The 13,101-nt window shown below is 36.3% G+C and overlaps 1 protein-coding gene and 2 pseudogenes across 2 annotated transcripts; 1 reads left to right on the forward strand and 2 right to left on the reverse strand.

The window, feature by feature from the left end:
• Positions 1-1,208: 1,208 nt before the first annotated feature.
• On the reverse strand, positions 1,209-1,950 carry LOC147292033 (uncharacterized; annotated as a pseudogene).
• Positions 1,951-2,426: 476 nt separating this feature from the next.
• LOC147292034 (uncharacterized) lies at positions 2,427-5,068 on the forward strand (annotated as a pseudogene).
• A 675-nt stretch (positions 5,069-5,743) lies between these two features.
• Positions 5,744-9,073, reverse strand: LOC147292035 (uncharacterized). 2 transcript variants are annotated; one of them, XM_086237469.1, is made up of 5 exons: positions 8,918-9,073; positions 8,047-8,131; positions 6,953-7,074; positions 6,722-6,843; positions 5,744-6,581 (listed from the first exon to the last, which is right to left on the reverse strand). In XM_086237469.1, exons 2-5 carry the CDS (start codon positions 8,129-8,131, stop codon positions 6,281-6,283), a joined length of 630 nt encoding a protein of 209 aa, XP_086093595.1. In that variant the 5' UTR covers positions 8,918-9,073; the 3' UTR covers positions 5,744-6,280. The 2 variants fall into 2 exon arrangements, with proteins under 2 accessions (XP_086093595.1, XP_086093594.1); XM_086237468.1 differs by having other exon boundaries at positions 8,914-9,073.
• Positions 9,074-13,101: the final 4,028 nt, after the last annotated feature.

Consider the following 13,101-nt stretch of genomic DNA (forward strand, 5'->3'; position numbering starts at 1 on the left):
CTCGTCATGCATTTAAAATATTAGTTGACATTTTCACTTCATGCCCCTCATACATTTAATTAATTGGGTTTGCCAATTGATGCCTTGTGGACTGTAGACACAAAAGAAGTAGTTGAATCATGCCATAATATCGCAAGTTCTTAGATTGATTCAGTTTAAATCGCAAATCATCAAAATCTTTACCAATCATTTATAGTCGGTGATTTAGAAAGTACCACATGTATTTTTCTTTAAATCTTTTATGAATTTTTGTTTTTCTTACATTTTCTATTTAATTTTTTATCATGATATTTTCCCTGCTTTTTAGTGATCAAAATTTTCAATAGTGCTAGGGATGCCAAATTGAGGCACGTTATCACTGGAACCAGTTCAAAAATATTTCAATATATCAGTCCTTCATTGGTCATGTTAATCACCGTCAAATATCCAATCACTTTATTTTGCTGTCTCATTTCTTCCCTTTCTCATTTATCACTTTATATGCTGTAAATTTTTTACAGAAAAGGTTAATTTGTATCACATTCAGCTCTCTGATCTCTCTATGAAAGTAGCTGTCACGGTTTGTAGCTGTGACCTATGTGATCACGGATGATTTAGATGTGAAGCCTATGTCTACCTTTTCAACTATGCTCAAGCCTCAACAAGTTCAAACTGAAGGATGTTGGTGCCCTTGAAGAGAAGGTGATTGATCTTCGCATGCAAGAGGTCTGAATTTCTCCTCTATATTTATGTTAATTTCTCTCCCAATTCTTCAACATTATTTCAAAAAATTATTCATTTTTTTTATTCATGTCAATGTTAGGGTGTGAAGTTGATTAAGGCATCATTGCAGTCAAAGTCAGTTCTTACAGATGTGTTCCTTGGGAGTAAAGCAGCAGCATGAGCACAGGCATCTCAACTTAAGCTGCACACACTGTACTCAAATTGATTGACATTTTGAAGCTTCTCTGGGATGTTGGTTTTTTTTTTTTTTTTTTTTTTATCAATTGGGTGCTGTTTTGAAGGGTCTTCTTTGCTGCTTAAATTTTGAAATGTAATGTTTTGCTTTGATGCATGCTTTGAAGAGATCTTCTAATTTACTTGTACTAGAAATTAATGCATCAATGATCTAAATGAAAATTCAAAAAGTCACTATCTTTTTTTTTCCCCATTGTGTGAGCGAGAGATTCAAGATTGATGAAGCCAACCACTATTCTTGAGTCAGAGATTCAAGAATCTTTGGAAGCATTCTGATCAACTGCCTATAACAAAAAGAGTGGAAGAAATGATGGTATGATGAAGGCCAAAACCAAACACACAAATACAAAGCCTGCAACCCACCAAGCTTTGTGTGGAATCCCCAACATGCAAGAGTTCATCACAAACTGCCACCAAGATAAAAGACATAAAACTTCTTTATGCAAGCAAATTATAAAATGCCCAATAGAGATGAGAATGAAAACAATTTATCTTACTCAAACAGACAGTAAACAAGAAACATACCAATTCACCTCTCTTGAGTTGTATGGAAAAGCTAGCAGGTATCTGTTAACACGCAAACAGAAAGTTAAAGAATCGGATTGATGAACGACACAAAGCAACACCATCAAAAGTCGAGAAATACATACAGGAGCTGAATATGATATCTTCACTTCATACCACGTATAAGGCTTGAGTCCTTGAAGCTGATAAAGGCCTGAACCGATTTTCTACTAGTATAGTTTCCCTCCACAGCTCTTCACCAACATTCAAAACTTTGCTCTCTGTCCTGTAAAAGGTATATAGAGCACTGAGTTTGGTTTAAGAGCATGTGCCTAGAGATTCGCATCGACGCAGATTAATGTGAAAATTGGGTTGTTTAACTTGTTTGGATCAATACTAACATGTTTCCATGACTTGTATTGAGCTACCAATAATAATGCAGATAATGTTGAAGGTGATCAGATTATTACGAATATGTATCTGGCCCATTGTAGACGAATAAGGCACGCCGTGTTCTTCAACTTCTTGAACCTGTCCAACAACAATCGCATGTTAAATTGGATTGCTTTTTTCATTTGCACAATTTAGTAAACATTTGGTTGGTGATGACAAACTAAAATCTTTAAAACAAATAAGTCCAGCATTAGCAACCGCAGAGTAATCTAACGAGCAACTTAATGTTGAACAAAGCAATAAGAAATATACAGCCCCTTGAGGCTCCATTATCTACGAAGCAAGGAAGTTGTCATTTTAGAATATATATATATAAAAGAATACAATTCCTTCAACCTTTTAGTCATTTGAAAAAAAGAACGACTAGTCATCGTGCATACAGTCTGATTTCCAACAGAGCAAATAATCAATAGGTGGTTGCAATCAGAGCTACAGAAAATCGCACTACAAGTGTGCATTTTTCTCAGGGATCAGCCAAAACAAACTCAACAATGGTTCCAAGTTAACAGAGCATGAAACGCTGGGTTTTGGGAGGAATAAAGTCGTACTGAACAAGTTAAACAGATGGCTACACTTTAACAAGGACATCTAGTTGAAGCTGGTAAGACCTCTAACAAAGACCCCTACTTTTAAGCCTGCAAGAGGTTCAGCCAAAAAATCTTCCAGGGTTGCTCTTTGTGCAGACATGAATGTTCAGAGAGCAACTTGTTCTTCAACACTGAAGGGCTCAAAGTATCTTGATTATCTGATGATTAGTCCTGGGGGAACTGAAGCTGAGGGGACTTCAGTCATGAAGGTTTGACCATATACTTACTATTCTCTTAATGGTCATCATCATTCACCTGTGCCTCCATTGAAGTGTTTCTTGTCGGCAAGAAGATGATCATTGAAGACGCATAAGATGATGAAATTTCAAGCTCAAGTCCACCTAAAGGAAAGCCATCTAAAGATGGAACAAAAGAAATTGATATCCAGCAGATGTTGTTTGATGACAATGAAAAAGCTACTCCAAAATATGCTGCTTTGGATAACTTGGCCATGACTCCTTTGATACAAGTGGGGGTGGATTTCTTTGTTGAAATTTATGCTAAAATCAGGGAAGATGTTGCTGAGACTATTGGAAGGAAAGTTGGAGCAGATGAAAGAATGATTGATTTTGTTCGAGACCAAGGTGACTACAATGAAGTTGTGTTTCCAAATGGTGCAAGTGATGAAGCAGCAGCAGAAAATTATGCCAACGATCTAGCTGTTGAAAACCTATCCAATATATCACTGCAGTCTGAGATTGATTCTGAGGAAATTCTGGAAGAATATTCCAACATTATTCCAACAGAAGCAGAAACCATCGAAAGCTTTCCTGAAGAAGAACAAAAAGAATCAGATGATGACTGCCCACCTTTATCGGATCAAGAAGAAGCAGTCACGGGAAGTTGTTCGAATGAGAGCGACTCTGAAAGCCTTTCAAGAATTTAAGTGGATTATGCGAGTTCTGAAGCTACTGAAATGGAGTGGGAGGAAGGGCAATTTTCCACGGCACTGCTTCATGATGATGAATCTGGTTCAAAATTCCGAGTGTTCATCAATAATTCAAGATGAGCATATGCATGAAGAGCCTGTGATCAAGTCTGATGCCATTGTTAGTTAGTAAGGGTAATGATATGATTCAGGATTAGTATGAATTACTGCAATAACTTTTGGAAGAGGAAAGTGCATCTTTGGAAACACAACTCAATGATGGTGTCAGCGAACAGGATGGCACTAAACAGAGTTTTGAGATTCAAGATTCTAGAAAAGTGTCTAAGAGATTGAGTTATGACCAACTTTCTTACACTGAGGATGCATTTGAAGAAAACAGTGAACTATCAGGGGCAGATGGCATAGAGATATGTTCATCTTCAATAGAGGAGCCAAGTGAGGAACTAAGCGCAACTGATGAGGAAATTCAAGAGCAAAATGGAGTTTCTGAAGCAGAGGATCATGAAATGGATTCTCACCTTGGAGATGTTGAAAGCAACTACACCACTGTGGAGAGCGATGAAGCTTGGACTAAGCAACCAAAGAATAAATTTCATGATGATGGAACAACTACATGGACAGGCAACCAAATTTATAATGCCTCTCAGGATATCAGTGAAACAGATCATGCTGAAACAAATGAAGGATGCAATGGGATCCTGGAGAAAGAAAATTCAGAAACAGATCAAAATGTTTCCACCATTGAAATTGACTTGGAAAAGGAACTCACTACTGTTGGTGCTGGAATTGAAATGGAAGAAACAAAGCAAGTTGACGACACCAAACCATCAGCAGAAATCTGGCTTTTAATTCAGTGCACGCTACTACTGAAGCTGATGAAGATGCTCTTAAGGCTGATGATAATGAAAGCTGCATGAGGATTGAACCCTTACAGCTTAAAGACAGTGCTGCAGACAGTAACTCAAGCCAGGTTATTTTTTATGAAAGCATTTTTGTAGAGACTAAATATAACCTGTCTGATGGGAACAACAAGAATAACATATCCACCGACGAAGATCCTTCCCCTTCCCAGAGCTTTTTGGAGAAAGATCAAGGTGAAATTATGAATCCCACAATCTCATGTTCCATAGAATCTGAGGATCAGAGTGATTTAAGGCTGAAGCAATCAGGATCTGGCAGAAACAGGAGATGCTGATAAGATGGAAGTGGAGAACAATTCAGAGCCAGATGCAGCAGAAACTTTCCTCGTGGCCAACAATAGCATCAACCCAAGGCTGAAGAGAAAACATGCGGAAAGCAATGCTAGCCAAGAACTGCTCAACACCTGCAACAACCAAAAAGGAGCAATCAGGTGCAAGCTAGAGACCTATTATGGATGAGGAGGAACAAAGGAAATACAATCCAAGAGGATCAAATTACCTTCCTTTGGTTCCTGACCCTGAAGCAGAGAAGGTTGACCTCAGGCATCAGATGATAGATGAAAAGAAAATGCAGAGGAATGGATGCTCGACTTTTCGCTCCAAAAGGCTGTCACAAACTTGCTCCAGCTAGGAAGAGGAAGGTGGCATTGCTTGTTGAAGCTTTTGAAAAGGTCATGCTAGCGCCCAGACCTGAAAGCCATTTGAGGCATCCTTCAGTAGCCTTCAGTCATGCAAGACCTATGCAAGCTTGTAGCTGAGGTTAGTATTAAATCACTAGTTTCTAAGAAATTCTGGTCATTAATTCTTAACTATTTGTAAGTTCATATTGTTGGTATGATGGTATCTAATAGAAAAGGGAACTTATTTCTCATATTGTTGTGCAGATGACAGGAAACTCTGACAGAATGCTATATCTATAATAAGTCACCGAAGTATGAGGTATTTATACAGCCAGGAAAAGCCTGGTATGTATGAGAAAACTACAGGTTGAGCGAAACAACTTACCATTTCTCAGCTCCTGTCAGAATTTCTGGAGAGGAAAAGCCTCATGCAGTGATGGGTTTGAATGGGAGTTGGACTGTAAGACAATGCAATGTAGTTTCTCCTAAGTCTGTGAATGTAGCACTAGTGTTTCTCTTATAATAATATATGTAACGACAGTTTATCATATTGTGTTTTGAGTTGCTACAATCAAATGTTCTGACCTATCCTAACTGACTGCTATATTCACCTCCAATGTCATGTTAGCAACAATGACGGAGCAAACATGTATAATTTACTACTCATGCATGCTACAAGTAGTTGGTATGTTGCTTCTACATACACAGGGTCAAATTTGCATTCATATTGTAAGAGCAAAATAGGGCAAAAATGATGACGAGTACCATTATTTAAAAGCTTAATCCTACAACATAAATTAATGACTGCCACTATCGAAAATTGATAGTATGAGAATCTCAATTTGATCATATATAAACAATCTGAACCAAACAACAGTTCTCAAAATGTATAATTCTACAACATAGAACTCCACGACGGTTACAACTTTTTTTTTTTTTTTTTTGCTGAAAAGAAACTTTTATTAAATCAAACTCAAACTAGACAAGCAATGGACAAGAAGTCCATTTCTGTAGTACAATTCAAACAAAAAAAAGAACTGAAACAAATCAGAACTAATAGCTGCCTTCCAGTCTACTAGAATGACACACAAATTCACACCCCTGAAGACACTGGAAACAGAGGCCCAAAGGGATGACCAAAAAGATACTCTACCCCACAACTCTTCCACATCCGCCCCTCTGTAATCTTCGAATATTCTTCTGTTCTTTCCATCCAGAGGACCCGAATATGGCCAACATCCTGCAATTCCAAAGAACCATGGCCCTTTTTTCCCCCACCAAATCCCCTAGCCCTCTCACTTAGCAAAGAAACTCTTATTTGGCAATACCCACAACTCGAAGAAAAATTGTTTAGGATAAATTTACTTTGACTGCAGGAGACTCAAGAAGAAGTGAGCGAAGTTCTGCAAAGTAATTTCCTAGAGCACTAGGGTCTGATCTTTGCTCTTGCAAACCAGCTTCAAGAGAAGCAGTCTCAGCATTCTCTCTCTGTTCTCTAGCCTTTTTAGCCATGACTTCATTATTAAACAATCTAAGGGCATCTGTTGTTGAAAGAGAATGCACAGATTCATACAATCCCTGAAATTGAGTTCTTTGTTCTTCTGTTTGGATCAACCTCTCCCTTAAACCATCTGGAAGACAAGCCAATGCACTACATGTGGGTTGAAGACACACCAGAACGGGGAAAAAGAGAAAAAATATGAGATAAGTAGAAATTCCAAGTAATATAAAGATTTTCAGAAAGTGAGATATTAGTATACTAAATTTTTTTTTCTTCTTTATATATTTTACCTTGTAACACCTCTGACAATACCCCACTTGTACCCAACAAGGACCGATTGCTTAAAGCCAATATTGAATCCTTCTTGTGAAGAAATTTCTTTTCCCGCTATAAGACCATCACGGTAACCAATCTATATGTTAATAAAAAATTAAGGATGTATTAGAGAACCACTTGATTTATGCATGGGAAACAACTAAAAACAGAACATGAAGAAAAGTAAGACTGAACTGTCAAACAACCGTGTGGAATTGGTCATGTCTCCTCTGCCACTCCCTGTCCAAATCAGATGCTCTATCCAATTCGTCATCAGAAACATCCCATAAGGGTCCATCTTCATTCAACAACTCCACATTATCATGGTCTGAAACCAAACATTAAGCAGATTTCATACCACAAAAATCAAGCAGTTACATGGTAGAAGAATTACCTGATGGACAAAATATAAAATTAATAAAAAAGCAGAATTGTTGGGTGAACATACTTAAGGTCAAATGCAGAACAGCTTCAATTTCTTTGATATTGAATGTCCGTGAAGCAAAAAGTTTCAGTTACATATTAGAAACGTGGACATATGAAATCATTACATCTTGTAACGTATTAAATTTCTCAGTCAACTAGTAGCAGACAGAATACCCAATCCACAGAGTGCATATGGATTTTTACAAGAACTCACTCTTATCCTGAGTGTCTGAGTGTCTAATGTGTTTTTTATTTTTTAAAGAAAAAAACAACTTTATTAATATCTTAAAAATATAAAACTTTTGGACAAGTTTTACACTTTTTACAATAAAACCAAAACCATAAGTCTCTACCCTTCTCCCTGCTAACAGTTGGATTTTCAAATGCTAGTTAATGCTAGTTAACACTAGTTCATGCATATAGCAAATAATCCCCCTTAGCTGACTCAACAATGTAAAATATTACCAAATACCTTAAGAGAAACCTCAGCAAAATTATTTAGTTTCTTATTTGTATTTGTCAGTGATATCACAGACAGGGAAATTGTAAGGCTAGGACAAGCTTAAAGGAAAACGAAAATTTAGTAGCTCATCAAGCATACACGAGAAACTAAGAAGCAAAAAAGAAAGAAGGATTCTATGGGCTTCAGTTACACAATTTTGTTTTGGCTCTAATAGACAATTTGGTTTCGCCCGAAAGTAAGTGGCTTCACCACACTACACAGTTACTTATTTCAGGCTTCCAAATAAGAAAAAAAAAAAAAAAAAAAAAAAAAGAGATAAACCAAATATCATCTGACCATCATTGCTAACCAGAAAATTAACTGCTTTTAACCATTAAAGTATCAATGTATCATGTGAATCAATTTACTTACTATTCGCACTGGATGTAGAATCCAATTTTATTCTTGATAGCTGTAAACTTTCTGAGTAAAGCTCATCAGCAAGACTGTGCTCCATCTGTATAAGCAAGAAACCAAAACCAAATTCACAATAAGGGCAAAGAGAAAAGTAACATTGAGGGTTTTAAACAATAATGTCAGAGACGGAGCCAAAATTTGAAAATGGGATGGGAAAAATCTATAGACTAATTTACTCTAGTGAAAAGATGTTAAAGAAATTTTGACCGTCTTGCTGAACCTGGCAATTGAAATAAGCAAGCAATCCCACATCGATCAAGTAATCATTAGACAATTGAATAATAATGTCCTTCTAATAAAAAAAAAATTCATATTGTGCTCCACTGCTCTCCATACAACTCCAAGTTACTATTATATAGATTGGATAAATAAAATTAACGACTGAAACACCAAAAGATTCTATGGACTTCAAGTTCACTTAGCAAATAGCAAAAAAGTAATTTAAATGTTATTTTAACAGTATTAGTTGCAAACTTACAAATGCCAAATTTCCAATTGACCAAAGAAAGCAAATTGATCCGAAACACACTCTCCCAGCAGCCAGCTAAAGTGCCAATTTCCAAACACACTCTTACAGAAAGAAAGATTGGCAGTACAATCAACCAAAGAAGAGCAAAAGAACGAAAATTGAGCTGACTTACGAAATGGGCATCTACAATTCTTCATAAACAGCCCAAATGGTTTAAACATAAATTAAACCTAAGAACCCCAAATTTAAACCTAACTTATGCCCCCAAATTTAATCTTATATTAAATCCATAATTTCAGCCCCAAATTTAAACATAAATTAACTTAAAACAAAAAGAAGGAAAAGAGAAATACCTGCCTAGAACCAATATGAAGAGTGAAGAATAAATTCAGATGATTTGAATGCCCGGTTCAATGGTTGGTAGAAAGAAGACTAAAAACTGAGTCTGAGACTTTGAGAGCTGAGTGTGAGACAGAGCATCTAACGATATTTTTTCTCTATCGCGTATTAGGCAGGTTGGGGAGGGAGAGAGCATAGGCTTGGGCTGGGCTGTAGTAGCAACATTGTATTTAAAAAAAAAACAAATTGGGTTTGGTTGAAGCCCATCTAGCCCGGTAAGTAAATCCATTGTTCATACTGAAAAAGAAAAGTGACAAAAGGGTAAATTACTAAAAAGTGTTATAAAATAAAGAGAAAAGTAGAGAATATAAGAGAGAATTAGGGAGAAATCAGAGTATCTTTCTCATTTACATAAGGCCTTTATTTATAGGCTCTTGGATGACCTGAGATAAACCCTTAAGGTATCCTATTTTACAATGAATTGGACTCCTCTTAATTATCTTTACAATTGTTCTAGATAATACAGGAGATAAATATTAAACATGATAACGGATAGCCACATAATTAATGATATTTATAACACTCCCCCTTGGATGTCCATTGAATATGACAGTTGCCTCATTAAAAACCTTACTAACCAAAACCTTATGGAAAAAAGACTAGCTAAGGAAAAGAATACAATCTTCATATGTTTCTGATAGCTACGATGGGTGCACAACACAACCTTAAATCCGCCGACATTTTGAAAGACTATAAAAATTATAGCAACACGTAACGCAACAAAAAAAAAAAAACTTTAGTGGGCATTTATTTTGTTTCAAAACAAAAATTTTCACAAAAAGGAGAATTGCAGCAAAACAAACCTAATAACACTACAACGGTGGGTTACTGCCGAAATCACCTCCAATATTGTCTACAGCTACACCAAATCTCCTCTAAGCCACTAGGTTATCGCTGGAATCTCCTCCAAAACTAAATTCCCACTACAACATTTTCCCCTTATCATCACTATTGTTTTCTGTTAGCTATTGATGCAGCAACCACTATCAATGGTTTTGATTTAGCAATTGCCACCCTGCAGTCACCCTTAGGCTGATGGTTGTTCAGAATGGGGTGGAAAAGTGGCAAAGCAAACCATATTTTTGGAATGGTGGAGTTTAGAGACCAGAACTGTACTTTCTGCTGACAGCTTCTGCCTCCACCAATGTTGCAAATAGTTGCAGATAGTGGTTCACCATTGTTGCAGATAGTTGTTGTATTGGTGGAGCATTGATATCATTAAATAATGTCTCCATGGACTTTGGTGACTAATTAATTAGGATTCAAAATGCATTTTCCCATTAAATTAAAATTGCAGCTATTTGAACTGCATTTTTTCAGTTCTGGGCTATTTGCAGATCCTTTTACCACCCTATTATTTTCAAATGGTGCTTGCTGATACTTGCATTGCAGCAAGAATTATGTACACAGTCAGACCACAACACAATATGTCAATTGAATGTTACATTAAAACTGTGCCATGCAGGAATTCATAAGTTTTCTTTACATCAATTTACAAAATAATACAACCAAAAGAGTAAAACTATCACCATGTGGCCCTCATAAATAGAGAACCCTCACATTGCCAAAATCATAAAGATCTAATGTATAAAGAGAAAAAAACTTCTTAATGTACACTAGAACTATCACCAACTCATTGACCTTTGCATTTGTTGGTGTTTTGAGCACTAGATCCTGATGCCTTCCTCACAGCCTTTTAAAATTTACATCCTACAGTTCGTAGAGAAAAAAACAAGAAGAAAAAAACAGAGTGTGAAGGAAATTGTAACAACTTCATTCACTCAATAAGTTATATAAAATGTCTTCATCCTTACCAATAACAGTAAATTGTTATTATCAATCTTATAGTATAATATTGCAAGATATGATAAGAACTTCAATGACAGTGAGTGTGAAGGCATGTCATTCTATCTTTAAATTTATTTAATTAAGAAATGAAGATACATGGCACTATCTAAATTAAAAAACCATTGTGTTCACTTAATGTCTCTGCTTATTCTTAATTTCATGCATCTATATAATCATGCATGGAATGAAGAGAAAATCTCATCTACATAATCATGCATCTTCAATGTGTGTTGCATGTTTGTCAAAGGAAGAAAAAGAAATGTCATTCTAATTAAATTTATCTTCTAAAAGAAAGGCAAAGTGCACCTTGGTATTCCCTTACTTTGAAGTAGTTGGCATCACTGTAGCTGCCAACTGCGACCCTGCAAGAACCAAACATTCGACAATTCTCACCAACCCATATACCTTCCCCATATGTCTGAACCCCATCTGTGACTCCTTCCCCTGTTCACCTGTGAACTTGAAGGCATTACATATAGATTGAAAACACACACAAGGCATGTGTTAAAGGTCCAACCAATACCTTAACCCCCAGTTGCTCAAACTTTCCTTCAACTCATCTTATTTTATTTCAAGACAATACAATGCTGATAATAAAGATGTCATCTTTAAATGGATTGGAATTTATATATTATGAGTTTAAGGAAAAGAAACCATGCAGAAAAACAAAATGAAGGAAAAGAAATACAAATAGGATATTTCGGGTACTAATTAAACCATTAAAGGCGTAAGTAGTGGGTTCCTTCAATCAAAGCACTCTAGGTTCTTTTTTTATTCCAAGTAATTGGACTTATAATTTTTTTTTAAAATTTCATAATTTTATAAACATTTTAATTAATTTTTTGTCCATGTGACAGGTACTTCCCAACTAGCATGGAGGAAAAACCAACATGTTCAACAAATAGGATACACATTTGCCAAATTAACACTTATGACAGTTGGGTTGACAAAATGCATTTTATAGCAAAATTGAAAGTTTAAATGGCAAACTGAGACACATTCGGCACTATAGAAAAAATGGAATGTATAATGTCAAGAGTGGTTATTGGCTAACAAGATAGATGGGTGAACGCACTGTTGGTGCATAGAGCTCAGAATGTAGGGCTTGTAATCGGTTTTGGAGAAGTATTTGGCAGTTGAAAGTCCCAAGAAAAATCAAACTATTCATATGGAGGTGTTGCCATGAACTTCTTCCATCCAGTTTCAATTTATGTAAGCGCACTCTCCTCCCTAGCCCGATGTGTATGTCAACGGTGTTTCCACCAACCTGATATTGTCCTTCATGCTCTCTGAAAATGTCCAACTGCCAAAGATGTGTGGGGGCTGTTGGTGCTTAGTGAGGTAACTCGCCTCTCGAAGGAAGAAAGTTTGTGGTCTTATGGCAATTTGTGCAGGCCTCACTAAGGGAGGAGGAGCTAGTTACTTTTGCTAGGGAATATGGAACATGAAGAATGAGGAGGTTATAAATGGACAAGTAGAAAGTGTTGTGGAAGTCTATACGCGACTGACATAGTATGCCGCTGATTTTCTAGAAGCTAATATGGTGTCACATCACCCTCCTAAGGATAATCATGCTAAAGGACGGTGGGAGAAAGCAGTTGTGGGGTTTCTCAAAATAAATGTAGATGGTGTTGTCAAACCAAGGAGTCGATGTAGACGCATGGGCTGTAAACTTTATATTGAGTAAATTGTTAGAGTCCATCCATAAATCCAAGACCTAGAACTTCATGACTCTCACAATTACTTAAGGCAGAAATTCAATTAACTATAAATACATACCTTGATCCATGAGACTCGATATTTAAATGAGGAATAATGATTGATGGCAAGTTGCTCTCAAAATCCTGATAACTGAAATATATTAATTCGTGTTTCTCTCCCTTCTCCTATAAACCGGTTACATAAAGTATATTTTTGTGTATGTGTAGGTTTAAGATGGAATAAGCATACATATTTATAGAGAGAAAGAGATGACCGAATTTCTCAGTATAATCTCTTTAATCTCTACTGTCCATCATAGTAGATATAGACTAGGAAACTAACCCAACTCCTTTTATTATTATGACTATATCAATTATAATCCTTATTAGATCAGGATTGTTATATGGACCACAATTAATAAGGTACTTACTTGTTAGGCAAGCAATTAATTCCAACATGAGCGTAATCATAAAAGATAGCAATGAAGAGATGATTATTGTAGCAACGAAGCAGGTTGGTGAATCTTATACTTTGAGAGAAACAGAGTTGCATGCAATGGTTATGGGCCTCCATTTCGCATACGATTTGGGACC

This window comes from Dryas octopetala, chromosome 3, assembly GCF_963921425.1.
Source record: "Dryas octopetala chromosome 3, drDryOcto1.1, whole genome shotgun sequence".
Classification (NCBI taxonomy): domain Eukaryota; kingdom Viridiplantae; phylum Streptophyta; class Magnoliopsida; order Rosales; family Rosaceae; genus Dryas; species Dryas octopetala.